Raw genomic sequence first — 21,430 nt, 5'->3', positions numbered from 1 at the left:
CAACCACATGAAGTACTGCCCAGATTTATACAGTCCCAATTGATTTGTCATTTCAGCTATAAGGCCCGCAAGTTTTAACAAAGAAATATAATATCAGTACTACTACCACTATCATTATTATTATCATTATTATCATTATCATCATCATCATCGTCGTCATCTTCATTATCATTATTATTATTATTAGTATTAGTATTAGTATTATTGTTGTTGTTGTTGTTGTCGTTTTACAAAAGATATAATAAAAATTATTTTTGGGGTAATAATAATTATCATTATTATTATTATTATCATTATTATTATTATCATTATTATTATTATTATTATTATCATTATCATAATTATCATTATTATCATTATTATTATTATTATTATGGTTATCATTATCTAGGGACATACACTGGTTAGTGGTTCGGTTGTGGAAGGAAATCATGAGATATTGAGGAAGAGGGTGGGGTGCTGCTCCACTGGTCAATTTGCAGGACTGGGACAAAGTGAGAAAGAGGACAGCTGAACATAAATAGCATGGCTGTAGAATGATTGAGGAAGGGGAAGGTATTATATTGTATTTACATTGGTCAAGTGGTTGTGCTTTAAAGAAACAGAGTGTGTGTACAGTTGTACTGGTCACTGCTGGGACTTGGAGAGAAAGAGCAAAGGAGAGAGGGAGAGATTTATGTTAGTGGAAAAACATGGGGAGAAGGCTGAATTATTCAGTGTAAAGGTGAAGCCAGGACATGATTGAGGAAATTGTATTGCTGCTGTTTATATGGTTGTTTATCTTTCCCCACAGGACAACTTTATTAATTAGACCTATAATTAAAGGCCTTCCCATCATGACCACCCCATGGTTTTAGAGTGAATGTAGGACTATGTTGTCTATGTTTCCCTTTCTAATTTTCCAATTTAAGACGGTGGAGTACAATTTGATGAAAATTTGGCTGCCATTTCCAGCAGCATAAATGACCACATAAAGTTTCCCTCATTGAATAGTAGAAGTGTGTTATTGATGACTGGGGAAGGAGAGAAAGAGAATTTTGGTCAGTGGACACAACAGTAAAAATACAAGGTGAAGAACTGGTGGAAGGGGAGAAGAACTTTCACTGGTTAGTAAAGGTTTATACTGAAGTGTGGAGTTGGAAGAAGAGAGTGCAAAAGAAGAATTATAAGGGGTCTTTTGTGAGTCAGGAGGCAGTGGCCAACAATGATCAGAGGTAAGGCTAGGAAGGAGGGGAAGTTTGGAAGCTACACCGCTGAATAGGTGATCGAAGACAGACAATTACACCACCGAGGGATCAAGGATTGACAACCATACTACTGAATGATCGAAGACCGAGAGCTATACTATCGAGCGGTCAAAAGCTGACAACTACATTAATGAATGATCAAGGACTAGAAGTCACACTACTGAGTGATCAAACAGTGTCAGTCAAAACACTGAGTGGTCAAAATGAAGAACAAATAAAACTCTAAAATAATAGAGTTAAGAAAGTAAAGGACAAGATACTTAAGATCATTGGTAAGGAAGAGGATAATGGAGAGAATTAGTACTGACTGTCTTTAGAGTTATGGAAAGAAATTGACAAAAGGGTGGTGGAGTTGAGGAGAGAAAGGGGATGTTGATACACAGGTCAGTTTTTAAGTTTGGAAAAGAGGGTAAAGAGTGGGATATACAGGTTAGCATCATTAGGGTTGAGGAAAAGGATGGAGTAGGGCTGGGAAGAGAGTGACAGCTACACTGGTCATTATTAAATGGAAGTTTGAATGTCCTAATGAATTAACAAACCTATAGGGGTCAGAGGTTAAGAGATAAAGGTGAAAAATATATATGTGCTGGTTAACAACTAATGAGGTTTTTAGTTTTGTTTTGTGTATTTTTTTTTTTGTTTTGAATCATCAGCAGTCAGGTAGACCAGAGAGAATCTAAAGTAGGACCCACATTGACCAATGGGAGAATTTGTGAAAAGTAGGGGGACCCTTCAGAAATAAAAAAAATAATAAAAAAAGTTGGAGTTTGAATGAGAAGGAAAGTGGTGTCCCCAACAAATAAAAACCAGCTAATTCATTTTTCCCTATCCTAGAAATGTGCTTTCTTTTTTGTTGGTGGTGGCGGTGTTAATGTGAGGGAGGGGTATTTTCATAGGAATGAGTAGGTCCGCAAGGACTTATGGTGAGGAAATTGGGGTGAGGAGACATAGGCATACGTACGCACACACACACACACACACACACACACACATTAGGTACATTAACCTTGTCTGGATAATTTAGTTCTAAAAAAAAATTCAAATAATAGTTGCTGGATAAAGAAGGGTCCCCACACTTGTATATATGTTTATATTCACACACATATATATATGTGCATGTATATATAAAGATGTATAAATATTATTGCTTTAACGAATTAGTGTTGTTGTTTTGTTTATAAAGGGTTAAGTTGAGAATGAGGAGGAGGAGAAGGAGAAGGAAAGGTTTAGGTGGTGATGGAACCGTTGAGCTTGTGTGCCACACCAGTGTGGGGATTGGTCAGGCCGAGCTGGGTACTGTCGGCTGATAGTTGGGTGGCAACAGGGAACATTTGGATAGTGGGGAAAATCTGTGTGGCTGTTGCCGACATCTGAATCGTTGGGAAGATCTGCGTGATTGGATACATCAACGTGGTGGTGGTGCCAGCCGTGGTGACAGCAGCGGTGGCGGTAGCCATAACTGCTGGGTGTAGATGCTGGGTGGTTGGATCTACCATCGTGGCACTGGCAACAGCCAATTGCTGTTGCTGCTGTTGCTGCTCGTCCTCATCACCGATGCCCGATAGGGTGGCCGCAGTGGCAAGATCTGGTTGGTGACACACCAGTGTGGTGATCTGCGGGTGACTGATGATACTGCTACAGTCGCCTCCAAGATTCTCCTCTCGTTCCGCCTGTTCTTCCTGTTGTTGTTGCAACATCTCTCCACCGATTCCTTCCGCTACTATTCCTTCTTCTCCTATGCCTATTTCACCTCCTCCTCCTCCAGCATCTTCTTCATCATCATCTTCCTCTTCTTCTTGTCCTCCTCCAATTATTCCTCCTCCTACCAGCTCGTCTGCTATCCCCACATCATCTTCCTCCTCTTCATCTCCCTCTTCCTCCTCCTCCTCCTCTTCATCATCTTCTTCTATGTCTTTGCCATTGATGTCACATCCAACAACCTCAGTCGGATGCTGCAAGTCTCCATGTTGCATCTGCTCCAGCAGATGCCCCTGCGGTACACAGCTGATCTTTCTCATGCCTTTGTTTGGCTTGTTGTGATTCTGCAGATGGTCATTGCGAGCAAATGCATATCCACAGATTGTGCACTTGAACGGACGTTCACCAGTGTGGATGCGTTTGTGCACTTTCAGATACGAACGGCGGCTGAATGCCTTGCAACAGACATCGCATGTAAACAGCTTCAAGCCTTGGTGCGTCCGCAGGTGGCTGACCAGGTGATCGTTGCGACTGAATGCATAGCCACATGTTGAACACTTGTAAGGTCTTTCACCAGTATGGATACGTTTGTGCACATCGAGGTAGGAACGCCGACTGAACGCTTTGCAACAGACATCACACGTATAAAGCCGGTGGTCCTGGTGGGTTGACAGGTGAGTAGCCAGGTGGTCGTGTCGACTGAAAACGTAACTGCAAGTGGGACACTTATAGGGTCTTTCGCCCGTGTGGATTCTTCGATGGACCTTGAGGTAGGACTTACGCGAAAAATGTTTACTACACACTTCACAAGTGAAAAGCTTAGTTCCTTGGTGAGTAGCCTTATGTCTCTCGAGATTGTCTCGGCGGGAAAACACTTTGCCGCAGATATCACACCTTGGGGTTTTTTTCATGATACGTAGTTATTTAGATATTGATGATGCATTCACTGACTACTTGACAGGGGAAATTCTTCCAAACAGAGCTGTTGTCACTACAAAGGAAAGATATATTTTCATACATATATATATATTAATATATGCATATGCATACATATATATATATATGTGTGTATATATAATATATATATATATATGTATATATATGTATATATATATATATATTATATATATATATATATATATATATATATATATATATATATATATATATATATATATATTCAGCTAGGTATACCTCCTTTGTAGAATAAGTGCGAAACCAATGATTTGAACTCCAGGTCCATAATGTGTGAATTTGCAGCCAGGTAGGTAACATATGTCCTATAAATGTGCAGCAGATATATTTGGTGAGGGCTACTTCCTTATAGCAATATTGGTAGTTGAACCATCATCTTCGGAAGAACTGCAATAGAATAGATATAATTATATTAACACATATACACATACAAAGAAACATGTATACATAAAAATTATCAGTATTATTATTATTATTATCAATAAGGTGGTGAGCTGGCAGAATCGATAGCACACCAGGCAAAATGCTTTGTGGAATTTCGTCTGTCTTTACATTCTGAGATTAAATCCTGCCAAGAACAACTTTACCTTTCATCCTTTCAGGGTCGATAAATTAAGTACCATTGAAACACTGGGGTTGATGTGATCAACTAGTTGCCCCCCCACAAATTTCAGGCCTTTTGCCTTTAGTAGAAAGAATTATCATTATTATTATTATTAAGAAGGTGGCAAGCTAGCAGGATCGTTGGCACAGCAGACAAAATGTTTAGCAGTGTTTCACCCGTCGCTACATTTTCAGTTCAAATTCCACCAAGGTCAACTTTGCTTTTCGTTCTTTCAGGGTTGATAAATGAAGTACCAGTGAAACACTGAGGTCGATGTGATCGACTTTCCCCCTCCCCCAAAATTTCAAGCTTTGTGTCTATAATAGAAAGAGTTATTATAATTATAATTATTATTAAGGTGGTAACCTGGCAGAATCATTAGCACGCTAGGCTAAATGCTTAGTGGCACTGCATGTCTTTACATTCTGAGCTCAAATTCTACCAGGGTCAACTTTGCCTTTCATCCTTTCGGGGTAGCTAAAATAAGTATTAGTTGAGCACTGGGGTCATTGTAATCAACTTAATCCCTTCCCTGAAATTGCTTACCTTGTCCCAAAATTTTAAACCATTATTATTGTTATTACTATTATTATTATTATTGTTGTTGTTTTTGTCAGCATGTCAAGATGTGTCTTTTTGAGCTCCATGAGTAGTAATTCGTGCTTGTCATTTTGTTGTGAAGAGTTTATTGAACTCCAGTTTTTGTTATTGAATTCAGTTTCTGGGGAAGTTGTCCTGCCAGGGAGCTATTTTTGTTGGAAAAAGTCCCCTTTTGGGGGCTAAATACACACTTTTTTACAAAAAAACTTCTTTGAAAAATTTTCGTAAACAAACAACAATGGTGACTGAGAGGGGGAGTGAGAGATGCAGGTTGAACAGCCAGTTCAATGAAGACTTCCCTGCCCTCACCACCACTGTTGTTCCTGCACAGGAGAAGGGGGAAGAGAGGAAAGAAGAAAGAAAGCAGGAGAGAAAGAATGACACTGACACTGCCACCACCATTACAAATATGAACAACAACAGCAACAAGCTGAAATCTTGGCAGCGAGGCAAATTAAAGAAAAGTCACATGTCACAATGGAAGAAATTAAAGCCTCAAAAGGCCTAATAATAAAAAATGGAAACAATGTAGTGATAAATACACCAAATGATATAATTAGAGACAAAAAACACTAATTTACAAATGAGTAAACACACAAAAAAGAATAGAACAAGCAATATAAGAGCAATTTGAACTCCTACTTATGACAGTATGGAACGTAAAAACGTATGTAACAGGAGGAAAACGTTTCAGCACTGTGGAGGCACATTTTGCAATGGAGCAAGAAACAAGACACCATTCCACAGTGTCACTAAAAGGTCAAGACATTTTACTCGTGCCTATATACCTTGATCAGTGCGTAACAAAAATAGAAATTGAGGTGGTGCTACCAGAAATAAATATATGCTGGCTGGCTGGTGGCAGCAGTCCTTCTAGACATAGAAGACACCGCCACAATACTGGGTGTAGGGGGTGCACATGTTGCACCAACAAAATTTGTCAAGTCAGGAGATGGAGCTCTTAATCCATGTGGAACAAGAGAGCATAGAGCTTATCCCTGACTCAATCAGTCTGCCAGATGGCACAAAACTACACATGGCCATAGAGGACAGGAGGCCGAGGTGTTATCTTTGTGGTGATAAGAACTACCTCAAGGTCTCTTGTCCCAGAAAGATAGGGGAGGAACAGCCAGTGCTACTACCAACACCAGTGTCAGTGCCACCTCCAGTGCAGCAACAGCAATAGCAACAACAGGTGCAGCAGCAGCAGGCACCAGCGGTCGATGCACCAAGGGCAGCACTGGCGCTATCACCCCCACCATCACCAGCAATGATGCCTCCAGCCATCACTGAGGCTTCAACACCAAAAACCAGGGGACTGTCACCACCACCAATAGCAACAGCAGTACCAGCAACAAATGAACCCCCACTAGTCCAGGATCTACAAAACATTCCCTTTCCCAACCCAAACAACTCAGACTGCTCAAATACTGAGGTCAAGATTGGGGAGTGGCACACAGTGCCCCCAAGAAAGAGAAAGAAAAGAACTAAGAACTATTAGAAAATAAAGGGGAGGTACAAACAAGCTGAACTTCCCAACAGCAGCAATACACACACACAACAACCAGCAACAACAAACCACTTTCACAGGCACCACCACCTCAAAAACCAACACAAATTACAACACAGACTCCACAAGCACTACCAACCTCACAGCCATAAACACAGACAATATACATATCGTTACACACTTAAGGAACAACACAAACACCAAAATGGAAGACTTTGTCTTCACAACACAATGCACCACCACCACACATACAAATTCTAAAAATTACATAGCACACGTACAACACACTAAAAAACTTTCCTGAAGCTGCTGGGTCATTTCAGAAAGCCTTTTTAGAAAGACTATATAAAAATTTACTCATGGAAACACCCGCACCAAGAAATAAGGGGGGGGGGGGCAACCCACCAATCAACAATGGTAAGTAGAGCTCATCTCCATCTTAAATATTTGTTATTTTTAACATGATCATGCTCAAAATTGGTTGTATAAATGTCAGGGACCTTGGGTTGCCTTGGAAACAAGGTTACCTTTTAAACGACCTGAGGTCCCTTAGTGTAGATGTAGCAGCCATTAGTGAAACCAGTCTTTCCAAACTGCAGTCTTTCATGCCCCTCTTCACTGGATGCGAGATCTACCTATCTCCGTGTCAGCCAGGAGGGGGTTAGAGTTGGTCTCGTCTTCCCCTTTGATTTCTCTGAGGTATTGCCCATGCAGTGATTTCATTTTCCAATTGTTTATTCTTTCTTCTTCATCATGTTTCTTAAATGTTTGTGAGTGCATCACATTTTTGGTAGACATTGAATTGCTAACTCAAACAATGGATCCATTCTGTTGTTTGATGAACCATCTCAGACTGTTCTTTTCATTGACAACACAAATCTTGCATTCTATGAGACCTCTTCCTTCCCTGTTCCTCGACACATAGAGTCTGTCAGTATCAATTTTGGGGTATAGTTCCTTGTCAATTGTCATCACTTTTCTGGTTTCCCTGTCCATTTCCTGAAGCTCAGTTTTTGTCCACCTAACAATCTGCACCATATTGCATTAAGGAAACAGCCCATGTGCTCATTGCCCTGATCTTGTTTTTTTCTTTGAAACTACTTCCCGTAATTAATTTGGCTCTTCTAAGATATTCTCACTTAAAACTTTCCTTCATTTCACTTTCCTTGGTTTTGTCACATTCCAAAATACTCAATATACTTGATTTTCTCACTGATGGGTAGTTCTACACCATCAGACAACACTATTTTGCCTTTTCGTATTATAAGCATACCACAAATTTTAGTCCCAAATTCCATTCCGATATTTTTACTGAATATCTGCACTGTTGAAACTAGGCCATTTGTTTCACATTCGGTCTTCCCAAAGATCTTTAAGTCATCCATATATAACAGATGATTTAATTTTCCTCCACTTTTCAAGGTATACCCTGATCTCACTTTCTGTAGTATCTGTGTGAGGGGTGTCATAGAAATCAGAAACAGCAATAGTGATAGGCTATCTCCTTGAAATATTCCTCTCTTGATGTTAATCCTCACCAAAAATTTTCCACATGAAATTTTCCATCTGAGATGTTACCAGATACCATTATTATTATTATTATTATTATTATTATTATTATTATTATTATTATCATCATCATTATCATCATCAGCAGCAGCAGCATCATCATCATCATCATCATCATTATTTGTTTATATCAAATTTATCTTGGTTTTTATTTAACTTTTTATTTAAGCTTGTATATTTGTGTTATTTCTAGGAGAATAACACAAGTTCTTGTAATTGCTGTCAAACATTTCTATGAGCTGTGCTATTTTCAATCTTTTGTATAAATTATATGATATATATATATATATATATAATATATATATATATATATATATATTATATTATATATATATATATATATATATATATAAAAACACTAACCCAGGACTTAAACATTATATCTATTGCATTTGAAGCAGTTGTGCAACCAATTACACTAAGGGGCCATGCTGTATCCTCTGGCAAAAAACAAAAAGACTATATAAATATTTTCTAAGCATAAACTATAGTGTTATCTCACAGAATATCACAGCATAGCAGAAATTGTGGTAACTTGACCACCAGCAAAAAGATAAAGTCAACTATTACTCTTAAAAATGGCATTCATAACAAAAATGAATCCCAAGAATATGAATAATTATCACTTTTTAAAATTAATGATTAAGAATTTTCAATTATAGACTGTATAGCTTCAGGCATGGATATTTCATTAAAAAGTTTGCTTCCTCAGGTTCAGTCCCATTTGATGGCACCTTAGGCAAGTGTCTTTTACTATAGTCTCAGCCCAACAAAGGCCTCGTATGTGGATTTTGTAGCTGGAAACTGAAAGAAGCCTAACATATATGTATATATAAATCATTACTAATTCAAACAAGTAATAGTGCAGAAGAAATAAATCTACTTGAAAATGCACAGAGAATACATGAAGAGTTATTTAAATTTTAATATGTATTCAGATATGACACATACACACACACACACACACACAAACAACTAACCGGTTTCACATTTGATTTCCAAAAATGTATTTTATGTGGAGCTTTATCTTTTCTGGTAGCTGTTTTAAAAATCATTTGTTTTTATAGAGAGAAAGTGGTTCATACAGATTGATTGGTTGAGGATAGTCACATGGAAAGGTAAGGGAAGTTTTTATGCTAAGGTCATGTGACAGCATGCAAAAAGGTACTGCCAAAGCACTTGTCTTGGAGCAAAATGTCATATGACACTAAGAACAATGACTATGAGAGGAGAATTTAGGGCTGTTTTAGCCTTTTGGTTGTGTCCAGTAGCTGTGTGAGCAGCTGTTATGCTATCTTATTTAGCCAAGGTGTGGTGACTGTTTTAGAGAACGCTTTAGTCTCTCTTACCAAAATGTAGTCAAAACAGTTGAAAATGAATTGTTCCTTTTAAACTATTGTTAAACCACACACACACACACACACACATACACACACAAAAACATACACACACAGTGAGATGCTGGAAAGTTCCTGGCTTCAAGGGTATTGCAAAAGGCCCTGTTGGAGGCCCAACGTACAAAATTCCTTTAGAAAAAACTGAAGGACTGCTGTAATAAGTGTGTGAATATGAGAGGGATATGTTGCAGGAAATTATAATTAAGTGATCCTCTTGTATTTCTTTTTACTTAAAGTCAGGAACCTTATATATATTCAGCTTTTACTCTCTTTTACTTGTTTCAGTCATTTGACTGTGGCCATGCTGGAGCACTGCCTTTAGTTGAGCAAATCGACCCCAAGACTTATTCTTTGCAAGCCCAGTACTTATTCTATCGGTCACTCTTGCCGAACCGCTAAGTGACAGGGACGTAAACACACCAGCATTGTTGTCAAGCAACGTTGGCAGGATAAACACAGATACACAAACATATACGACAGGCTTCTTTCAGTTTCCGTCTACCAAATCCATTCACAAAGCATTGGTTGGCCCGGGGCTATAGTAGAAGACACTTGCCCAAGATGCCACGCAGTGGGACTACTTAGCACACAGCCACTCCTGCACCTATAATAACTATATAAATAAGTATATATGTTGCTGTTGTTGTTGTTCAGCTAATAACTAATTATAAACATCTGATAGTTACTGCAAGAAAATAGAATGGACACAGCTATTACTAGTTTGGCATGTTGCCTGTAATAGTTGGCAATGAATGTTGCGGACTTAAATACACAAATGTCTGCTGGTTGCATCAATGTTACTTAGCATCATGGGATGATATGATAGTGTTGTTGTTGTGTTGACGATGGAGGTCGGGGGAATGGTAGATGAAAAAAAACTGATCTACAGAAAGGTGTTGGTTCAGGAAATGTCCAACAATATCTGCTGCATGTATGTCGTTTACATAAGCACAGACAGCTGTACAGACAACTGTGCACATGTACATGAATGTACACATATACAAACATGTATATGCATGTACAAACCTTCACACAGATGTACACACTTGTATACACATTTACACATATGTACATGCATGTACAACTGTGTATACACATGTATGAGGTCTGATTAAAAAAGTATCAAGACTGATGCTATAAAAAGAAAATTACAGCCCATATCAATTCCACATTTAATCACCTTTGAAGTAATTCTCTTCTCAAGCCATGCACTTTTCCCAGCATCATTTCCATTGATGGAAGCATTCCTGGAACTTCTTTTTTGGGATATTGAACAGCTGCCTCATTGCATTATCTTGGATTTCCTTGATGTCTTGAAATCTTGTTACTTTCAAGTGGGATTCCTTTCAATCTTTAGTCTCTGGGACATAGCCAAAGACCCATAAATTGTCACTTCTTATCACTATTTTCAAAAAGTTATCATTTTCCTCAACACAATCAGGGAGATCCTGTGCTGGTGAAGCCTGGTCTTCTTTTTGAGATGACCACACTCTACACACTTTGTTGTGGAGGCACATGGCCTAGTGGTTAGAGCAGCGGACTTGCGGTCAAGGGATCACGGGTTCGAATCTCAGGCCGGGTGATGTGTGTGTTTATGAGTGAAACACCTAAGCTCCACACGGATCCGGCAGAAGGTAGTGGTGAACTTCTGCTGACTCTTTTGCTACAACTTTTTCTCATTCTTTCTTCCTGCATCTTGCAGCTCACCTGCGACGGACCGGCGTCCCGTCCAGGTGGGGAACCTATACGCCAACGAAACCGGGAAACCGGCCCTTATGAGCCAGTCGTGGCTCGACAAGGAACAAACACACTTTGTGAAAAATAGAAAAAGTGTACCATTGTTTCAAAGTGTAATGTGTTTAAAAACAATGCAACAAAAGATTTATTTGACATTTCCTGTTGCAAGTGCAACTCCTTTAAAAACTGAAGTTGTAGTAGAGACAGAGAAGTACCATACAGAGAACAAGATTTTTTACAGGATCAATGGACAAATCACAAAATGATCATTGGTGGAATAGATCAAGCAGTATCTAAACAGAACATTCAGAGGTTGATTAGAAAGAATCAGCCAGATCACAGTTGCTCTTCTACATCAGCAAAGGAAAGTTTAAGATTTTCAGTTTATCTGACTCAATCGTAACACAGGGGATGGATGCTTTTTACCAAAGAAGAATTATCTTTTCAGCTACAATCTTGATAATCTGTTTAATTTATTTTAATGTGTATGTAATCTAGACCTCAAGTAACACACATATTTGGTGACCTAGTATTAAAAATAATATAGAAAACAAAGTCTATTTATTTCACATAATTTCAAAATTTCAAGTGCATTGCGGAGCCTGAAGATATAAATTTTAGAGTTTGAAATTTTAAAACCCTTGTTTTTAAAGGATTTCACAAAAGAAAATTAATTCGTAACAATGAATGTAAAAAATAAAATGAGGAATGGCAAGCTTGTTATAAATTGATTTTTTTGCTCGTTCAAAATTTCAAGTGGGCTCCAAAGCCTGAAGATGTAAATTTAAGAATTTCGGATTTTAATAGTTGTTTTTGAAGGATTTCACAATAGAAAATATATTCTTGAAAACATATTAAAAAATCTGCATAAAAAGTACCTTTTTCGCTCCACCCTAATATGTGTATGTGTGAGTGTGTGTCTTTCGATCTGTGTTTGTCCATCACCACTGCTTGGCAACCAGTGTTGGTATGTAACTTAGTAGATCAGCAAAAGAGACTGATATATATTAGATAATAAAATGAATGGATTATACCTGGTAGATTACTGGTGAAGCTCGATCACTTTCACAATGATTAATGAGAGACAGAAGATGAAACATAAAAGAATTTTTATTAATCACTACAATTGTTTCGACCCATTTAGCATCGATCCCTCGTGGGTGGGATACTTAACAGCTGGTTCAGGAGCATCCAGCAGTGCAGATGTGTCCCTTTGGGTGATAAGTAGATATAACTCATTAAAATAACAGTTCTGCAATATATCTTCCCAGTTTGTGTAAAGAAAAGCAGAGAGATACAAGAATTGTATATATATATGCGTTAACTAAGATTTGGGCAAAAACTTTGTAGAACACTATGCAAAGCCTGTCCACTGTTATAGGCTACCTGGTGTCATCATATAGCAGAAACATTCTAGCTACCATTCGGAGTGATGTGTTTAGTAGAGCAGCTACCACACTGTGATCTATTGAGTCTCTTCTTGCGAACGACATGATCCGAAAGTGGCGAGCTGGCAGAATCGTTAGCACACCAGGTGAAATGCTTAGCAGTATTTCGTCGGCCACTACGTTCTGAGTTCAAATTCCGCCAAGGTCGATTTTGCCTTTCGTCCTTTCGGGGTCGATTAAATAAGTACCAGTTACACACTGGGGTCAATATAATCAACTTAATCCATTTGTCTGTCCTTGTTTGTCCTCTCTGTGTTTAGCCCCTTGTGGGTAGTAAAGAAATAGATATTTTGTCTGTCACTACATTTTGAGTTCAAATTCCGCCGAGGTCGACTTTGCCTTTCATCCTTTCAGGGTCGATTAAATAAGTACCAGTTACACACTGGGGTCGATATTATCAACTTAATCCGTTTGTCTGTCCTTGTTTGTCTTCTCTGTGTTTAACCCCTTGTGGGTAGTAATGAAATAGATATTTTGTCTACCGCTACATTTTGAGTTCAAACTCCGCCGAGGTCGACTTTGCCTTTCATCCTTTCGGGGTCGATTAAATAAGTACCAGTTACACACTGGGGTCGATATTATCAACTTAATCCGTTTGTCTGTCCTTGTTTGTCTTCTCTGTGTTTAACCCCTTGTGGGTAGTAATGAAATAGATATTTTGTCTACCGCTACATTTTGAGTTCAAACTCCGCCGAGGTCGACTTTGCCTTTCATCCTTTCGGGGTCGATTAAATAAGTACCAGTTACGCACTGGGGTCGATATTATCGACTTAATCCATTTGTCTGTACTTGTTTGTCCCCTCTGTGTGTAGCCCCTTGTAGGCAGTAAAGAAACAAGAAACGTTCTAGCTACTTGATATACATAAGGAATTCCATAGTATCAGTAGATAAATAATAGAAAATGTATTGAATGACATTCTTTATTTAATATCTCTACAGTTAGTCATAATTTTACATTTGTAGTACATTGGTGAGATGATAAAATTAACAGGTGTAGTCATTGTTTCTAATACAAGATGTAAGATTCATCTCCTCAGGTGATTGTTTTAAATAAATCAGCTTTTGTTAGATAATAGTGTCATTTCACTCAGTGAAATGCCTATAAATATATGGTGTGTGTGAGTGTGTATATATATATATATATATATATATATATATCACGTGATCACGTGACCGACCAGTCCATCAGATGTAGTTACACATCGCTGGTCACAATGCTTTCACATTGTTTTAGCCTTCAATTGACGCCACCCCGCTGGCTAAGCGAGCAGGCCAACCGAAGAAAGAGTGGTGAAAGAGTACAGCAGGGATCACCACCCCCTGCTGGAGCCTCGTGGAGCTTTTAGATGTTTTCGCTCAATAAACACTCACAACACCCGGTCCGGGAATCGAAACCGCGATCCTACGACCGCGAGTCCGCTGCCCAAACTACTGGGCCATTGCGCCTCCACACACACACACACACACACACACACACACACATACATACATACAGATAGATAGATAGATAGATAGATAGATAGATAGATAGATAGATAGATAGATAGACAGACATACATACATACATACATACATACATACATACATACATACATACATACATACATACATACATATAACTGGCTCACTGTCGGTTATGATGACAAGGATTCTAGTTGATCTGATCAATGGAACAGCCAGCTCATGAAATTAACGTTCATGTTGCTGAGCACTCCACAGACACGTGTGCCCTTAATGTAGTTCTTAGGGAGATTCAGTGTGACACAGAGTGTGACAAAGCTGGCCCTTTGAAATACAAGTGCTACTCATTGTTGCTGACTGAGTGGACTGGAACAACATGAAATAAAGTGTCTTGCTCAAGGACACAATGTGCCATAGGGAATTGAACTCATGACTTTGAGATCATGAACCATACCCTAACCAGTAAGCCACGTGCCTTCACTAGATACATACATACATACATACATACATATTATGGCTGCCCCCTCGTTATCAAGTATGGCCATTACACGAAGCTTAACTGTTACTGGTGCTGTGATCGAATGTGACTTTTTAGCCCATACATGCATACATACATACATACATGCATACATACATGCATACATACATACATACATACATACATACATACATACATACATACATACATACATACATAATATACATAGTAAAATAAAGATTCAGATAGAATCAGGTACTTGAAAAGATATGCACCAGGTAAGGTTGGATAAACCTGTGGTTCTGGCCTATTGTTGGTAAGTATCAAATAGGCTATTCTAGTTGTGTACACAGAGAAAACCAACCCTAGGGGCTGGTCCAAATCACGTGTTACTTTGAATAGTACGTCGATGGTATGCTCTAGGGTGTCTAACAAGTCGTGAATCTCCTTTGTGTATTATAATCAAATGATTAATAACATATGATGGATTAATTGTTAGCTCGTTACATATGTTATTATTTATTTGATTATCAGGGTTAAATGAATGCCCAGAAGATGACCAGCATGGAAAAGAAGGGTCTGGAAGCTTAAAGATTCTGTGAATGGAGAGAGATTTAGAGATGTATTACTTGGAGCTTTTGATAAAAAAGAGGAAGAAACAGCAACACATAATGCGGAAGATAACTGGAGGCTCCTATGGGACAAACTGTTGAGGGCTACTGACCAGATCTATGGATGGTGCAAATTCCCCTCTCGACCTAAAGTAACGTGGTGGTGGAACGATGTAGTTGACAGGGTCATTAGGGGAAAGAAACAGGCATGGAAGGACTGGAAGTGTGGTGGTAGCAAGGGACTGTATCAGATTGCCAGAAGGGAAGCTAGGAGACAGATTTACTTAGCCAGAGGGGAAGCAGATAAGAAAAAATTTGACAAAGTTCTGCGTTGTAAGGACAAAAGACTTGAAGTGTTTTGTGTTGCAAGACAGTGTGTGAGAGAGAATCGTGATATCATGGAAGAGAAATATGTCTGCATGGATGATGGTTCACCTGCATTAAACGAGGCTGCAAAAGAGACTTGGAGATGCCACTATGAAAGGTTGCTAAATGAAGAGAATGAATGGGAGAAAGAGAGTCTGCTGAATGTCAACCCAACAGAGGGACCAGCTATCTGAATTGACAGTACCTTGGTAGATAAAGCAATTAAGGGTATGAAGACAGGAAAAGCCTCCAGCCCATCAGGAATCACTGAAGAGATGCTCAAAATATCTGGCAGTGTAGGCTATAGTAACTTGTATAGTCAATCAGGTGATACATGAAGGAGTCATACCCAATGAGTGGTGTAGCAGTATCATAGTCAACTGCTACACAGGTAAAGGTGATGCATTAAATAGAAATAATTACAGCAGTTATCAATTTGTTGGATCAGGGGATGAAAGTCATGAAGAGGATCATAGCCCAACTAATTAGGGAGAGAGTTAGTTTAGACGAGATGCAGTTTGGGTTTGTGCCAGAGAGAAGCACCACTGCTGCTATATTTCTGGTAAGACAGCTGCAGGAGAAATGCCTAGCCAAAGATAAACCTCTGTACCAGGCTTTTTGTTGAGGTGGAGAAAACCTTTCACAGGGTCCCCCGATCCCTTATCTGGTGGTCAATGCAGAAACTAAGGATAGATGAATGGTTAGTGAGAGCCGTACAAGCCATGTACAGGGATGTTATTGGTAATGTGAGGGTTGGCAATGAGTATAGTGAAGAATTCCAGGTAGGGGTAGGGGTCCACCAAGGATCAGTCCTCAGCCCCCTCTTATTTATCATAGTTCTTTAGGCAATAACAGAGAGATTCAAGACAGGATTCTCCTGGGAGCTTCTCCATGCTGATGACCTTGCTTTAATAGCTGAGTCACTATTAGAACTAGAGGAGAAGTTTCAGGAGTGGAAGTAAGGTCTAGAATCAAAGGGCCTTAGAGTTAATCTAGCAAAAAACATGTAGATGGCCCTGCTTGTGAGGAGTGAATTCGATAGAAGGAAACTGTGAGGATGTTTGTCTCACACACACACACGTGTGTATGTGTGTGTGTGTATATATATATATATATGTATCAAAAGAGAAAGTGAGTGAGAGAGAAATAGACAGATAGATATATAAATACATATGTCTTTGTGTCTGTATTTGTCGTACTACCCCCACTTGACAACCAGGATTGGTTTGTTTGTCTCTGTAATTTATCATTCAGTGAAAGAGACTGATAGAATAAGTATCATATTCAAAAACAAGCACTGAGATTCATTCGTTTGACTAAATCCTTCAAGGTATTACTTGATCATGGCCACAGTCTTGTGACTGAAAGAAATAAAAGATAAAGTGTGTGTGTGTGTGTGTGTTTGTGCACGTGTGTGTTTGTGCATGTGTGTGTGTGCATATGTATATGTACATATATATATGTATGTATGTCTTTAGGGAGAATTCATTATGCCAATATTTGTCTACACAGCTACACCTGTCCCTATGTATATATAAAAGTTAAAGAAAAATACCATCCAAAGTAAAGTCCCAAATGTTCCAGACAAAGTCTTCATGGCTGAGGTATAAGGTAAAAAAAGGAAGGCCTGAGTATCAGACAACTGGAAGCAATTGATTGGGAATGCAATCAATTATTATATTATATATATATATATATATATACTTTGATACTTTGATACTTTGATAGGTTTCGGCCATTATTGGCCCAGGCCATGTCTAACTTAATAGCACCACCTATACTCTTTACTCTTTTACTCTTTTACTTGTTTCAGTCATTTGACTGCAGCCATGCTGGAGCACCGCCTTTAGTCGAGCAAATCGACCCCAGGACTTATTTTTGTAAGCCCAGTACTTATTCTATCGGTCTCTTTTGCTGAACCGCTAAGTGACAGGGACGTAAACACACCAGCATCGGTTGTCAAGCAATGCTAGGGGGACAAACACAGACACACAAACACACACACACACACACATATATATATATATATATATATATACATATATACGACAGGCTTCTTTCAGTTTCTGTCTACCAAATCCACTCACAAGGCATTGGTCGGCCCGGGGCTATAGCAGAAGACACTTGCCCAAGATGCCACACAGTGGGACTGAACCCGGAGCCATGTGGTTGGTTAGCAAGCTACTTACCAGACAGCCACTCCTGCGCATATATAATAGTAATAATAATAATAATAATAAACACTCAGTTTAACAGATCTAAATGTATATACCATTATCATCATAACCATCATTAGAACTTTTATGTTTGCTTTCCATACTGGTTGGACACTTAAACAAAATCTAACAGGGTACAGGAGCACATATTGCTCCAGGTTTCTTTAATCATTTTACAGAATGTACGGAGTTACTTTTCTTTTTTCTACCATCACTAGTAAGGTTGCCTTGTAATTCATAAGATTAAAGACCCTAACCTTTACTTGAAAAGGAGAATAGGAGATACAGTGGTTGACTTGAGGGGTTGATACGTTTGTTGAGGAGGAAATTTATGGTTACTTTGCATTTTACATGGGTGGATGAGGTTAGTTAAAATGGTGTCACAGAGTGAACTAAATACAGAGGTGATAAGAGTCCAGGAAATACCCTCAAGGTAACATATCCAAGAAGGCGAATACAAGAGAGTGTGGAGACTGGAGAATCAACAGGGGTGGGTAAAATAGCAAGTGTATGAGGGAGAGTGAGAGATGGATCATGCATGGAGTGGAGGTGGTTAGAAGTGATGAATGTAGGGAGTAGTGATCAGGAATGAGGGTGATCAATGGCAAACATGAATGGGGAGGATGATAAGGATGATTGAAAAATATTAGCTGGGAGTCACTGGGAGAACAGAGAGTGGTGATATGATATGACTTGTGGTAAAAGGTTCTGATTTCATTATTTACAGCAGTAGAATACTATATAGGATAGTGATAGAGGGATGAGTGGTAGGAATATGAAAGTAAGGGTGGGGTAAAAGTAAGAATATGGCAGAGATTAAGAGATAGATAAAACAGGTGTTATTGAAAAAACGATAGTAGCTATGGGTGGGGTGTGACAATGGGCTTAAGGGAAGGGCCCAGTTATCTGAATGAGGGGATGGAAAAGAAAAAGCAGCTGTAAGGCTTGGTAAGAATACTGGGAGTGACCCAAGTGTATATATAATGTGCATATACTTTTGAACTTGAGTGAGACCATGTTAACATAACTGGGAGGATCTTCTAGAGCACTGCATATTCCCACTCATCTCAGTCCTTTGTCACCTCCTCTATGAGGTTCAACATCCCAAGATTAGCCTACACCAACTCAAAATCATGTCTTCCTGGGTCCTCTTAGGTCTTCCTTTACAACAGGTACCATCTACTGTAATCAGCACTTATTTATAAAACTATCCTTATCCATAAGCATGACCAAACCAATGTAATCTTCTCTCTTGTACACTACACCTGATTCCCCCTAAACCCAGTGTTTCTCTCAACACATTTACACTCTGTCATACTTGCACACTGACACTGTACATCCAGGAGACCATGCCAGCTTTTTTTTTTCTTCTAATCTTTGATCCTGCAAAGACTAGAAAGAAATGCATTCAAGGCCTGACCCATGTCTCACTACCATGTGGCATTGTGGTTCATGTACTGGCATCATACTGACTATTTTTTACTGAGATAGAAACTTTTTTTTACCAGTAGAAGTAGTAACTCACTGAACTTTCATCAGTTTGTAGTCATTCCAGCTACTATACTTTCAATACAACCTCCACCATTGCTAACTGGCCACCAAGATAACAGAAACTATTTCCAGGTGCTGATAAAAAGGTGCCAATGCAGCACAGGGGATTAATGAAACAATAAGAATGTCATACAAGATGTCTGTAGTATTTCTTCCAGCTCTTTGTGCTCTATGTTCAAATCTCGCTATGGCCTACTTGCATAAGAGAATGAAATTGTCACCCAGTTTAACACGGCAACCAGTTCTTGAGTGTCTTTAGTGGAGTTAAGCTGGTTGTAAGCACTCAGACCAGGTTTCCAGTTTGAGAATACCTTCTTGCCTACCTCCCACCAGTCTTGGAGATACTATAAAGTGTCATGGACACTGCCTTCCCTCCTGAATAGAAGATATAAAAATTGAATGTTATGGAGAGAAAAGGAGAAGGCATTTACCAGCAGCGAGGGAGCAACGGTTAATTATTTATATATGCTAGCAGGAAAATACAGATGTAGGAAGGGTGATAATATTCTTAATTAGCTGAATTTAGAAAAATACAGAACAAGAAGTGGAAACTTATAAATATTGCAGCTGGAGTTGGAATTTGAATTTAATTATGCTCTTAGAGAGGGTTTTGGATGAAAAATAAATAAGGAAAAATTAAAGAGAAGACAAATGTGGTTAAATTAAAGAGAAGATAATGTGGTTAAATTTGAAATGCTATTTTCTTTCTGTTGAAAGTACTGTCTTATGTGTATGTCTAATTGAAATCATACTCAATGGTTTATTCTGACTCTGAAGATAATAAATTTTGTGCAATTTGGGGAACGGAAGCTTGTTGATCAAACTTTTTAGAAGACATGAGTGCTGGAGTGGAAGTTTCTAGGTATTAAGAGCACAAAAGTGTTGGGTTTCTGGAGTTCCATGAGCATAGATGTCAAATCATTTGTCTTTAGGAAGATATGTTTTCATTTTTTTAGTTAGGGAAGTTGGACTTAACTAAACCCAATGCACCTTTCACCTCTCATTATTTCTTAGCTGACAGAATACTCCTGCTTTTTTTATTTCTAGGCAAGTTAAAGTGCATTCTAATCACTTTGCCTTCAATGAGCACATGTTTCTGTATGACAAAATGTCAGCTCAGCTTTAGCTGGAAAAACATGAGTGAAAGGTAGCTCAGCATTTTGAAATTTTTAAAGACAGGCTACACCTTCATACACAAGTACATTAACCTTCTTCACATTATACACCACATCTTAAACATACACACACACACACACACACACATGATGGGCTTCCATATAGTTTCCATCAACCAAATTCACTCATAAGGCTATGTAGTTGGTCTGGGGTTATATTAGAAGACACTTGCCCAAGGTGTTCCATATTTACAGAGTGAGCTATTTAATCACACAGCCAGGCCTGTGCCTACTGAGAAAAATAATGAATCTTTAATTTTATAAATAAACATTAAATTCCTGTTTTGGTTTTAATGAAAATTTGAAACATTTGAAACTTGTCTAACACAATGGCAAAGAAAGCAGGATTACATGGATGCATTATCTATTTTGCTTTCCCTTTAACAGAGAGTTTGAGGGCAATGAATATAGCTAATCCTTCTGTGTAGGTCAGTTGTGGAGAGTGTTGATGCTGTCCTTTTTTCTTTTGGGCAAGTATTGTCATTCTGAAAGCCAGGGGAGAAGATGTTATAAAAAAAGTGAAGTTTTGGAAAAAGTTATTTTTCAGAGTTTTGGCTGTTATTTCTAGCATGTCAAGTGACCACATTGAGATCTCTCTCATTTCATCTGCTGGTTCAACAGACATCAACACATGAGCAGTGGTTACTGTTACTCTGATATACCAGGGGAATGGCTGATTAAAAAAAATTGGATTTTGGAAAAACAATTATTTTTCAGAGATTTGGTTATTATTTCAAGCATATCTATTAGACCATATGCAGACCTCCCTGATTTTGTTTCTTGGTTT

The 21,430-nt window shown here is 38.6% G+C and overlaps 1 protein-coding gene across 1 annotated transcript; it reads right to left on the bottom strand.

Annotated features, from left to right (window-relative positions):
* Nucleotides 1-2,348: 2,348 nt before the first annotated feature.
* On the bottom strand, nt 2,349-4,039 carry LOC115219487 (zinc finger protein 714-like). Its single transcript, XM_029789658.2, has one exon. It carries the CDS (start codon nt 3,854-3,856, stop codon nt 2,474-2,476), a length of 1,383 nt encoding a protein of 460 aa, XP_029645518.1. The 5' UTR covers nt 3,857-4,039; the 3' UTR covers nt 2,349-2,473.
* Between the last annotated feature and the right edge of the window lie 17,391 nt (nt 4,040-21,430).

Source organism: Octopus sinensis, linkage group LG14 (assembly GCF_006345805.1).
Source record: "Octopus sinensis linkage group LG14, ASM634580v1, whole genome shotgun sequence".
NCBI lineage: Eukaryota > Metazoa > Mollusca > Cephalopoda > Octopoda > Octopodidae > Octopus > Octopus sinensis.
This window is presented reverse-complemented; position numbering and strand designations above follow the sequence as displayed.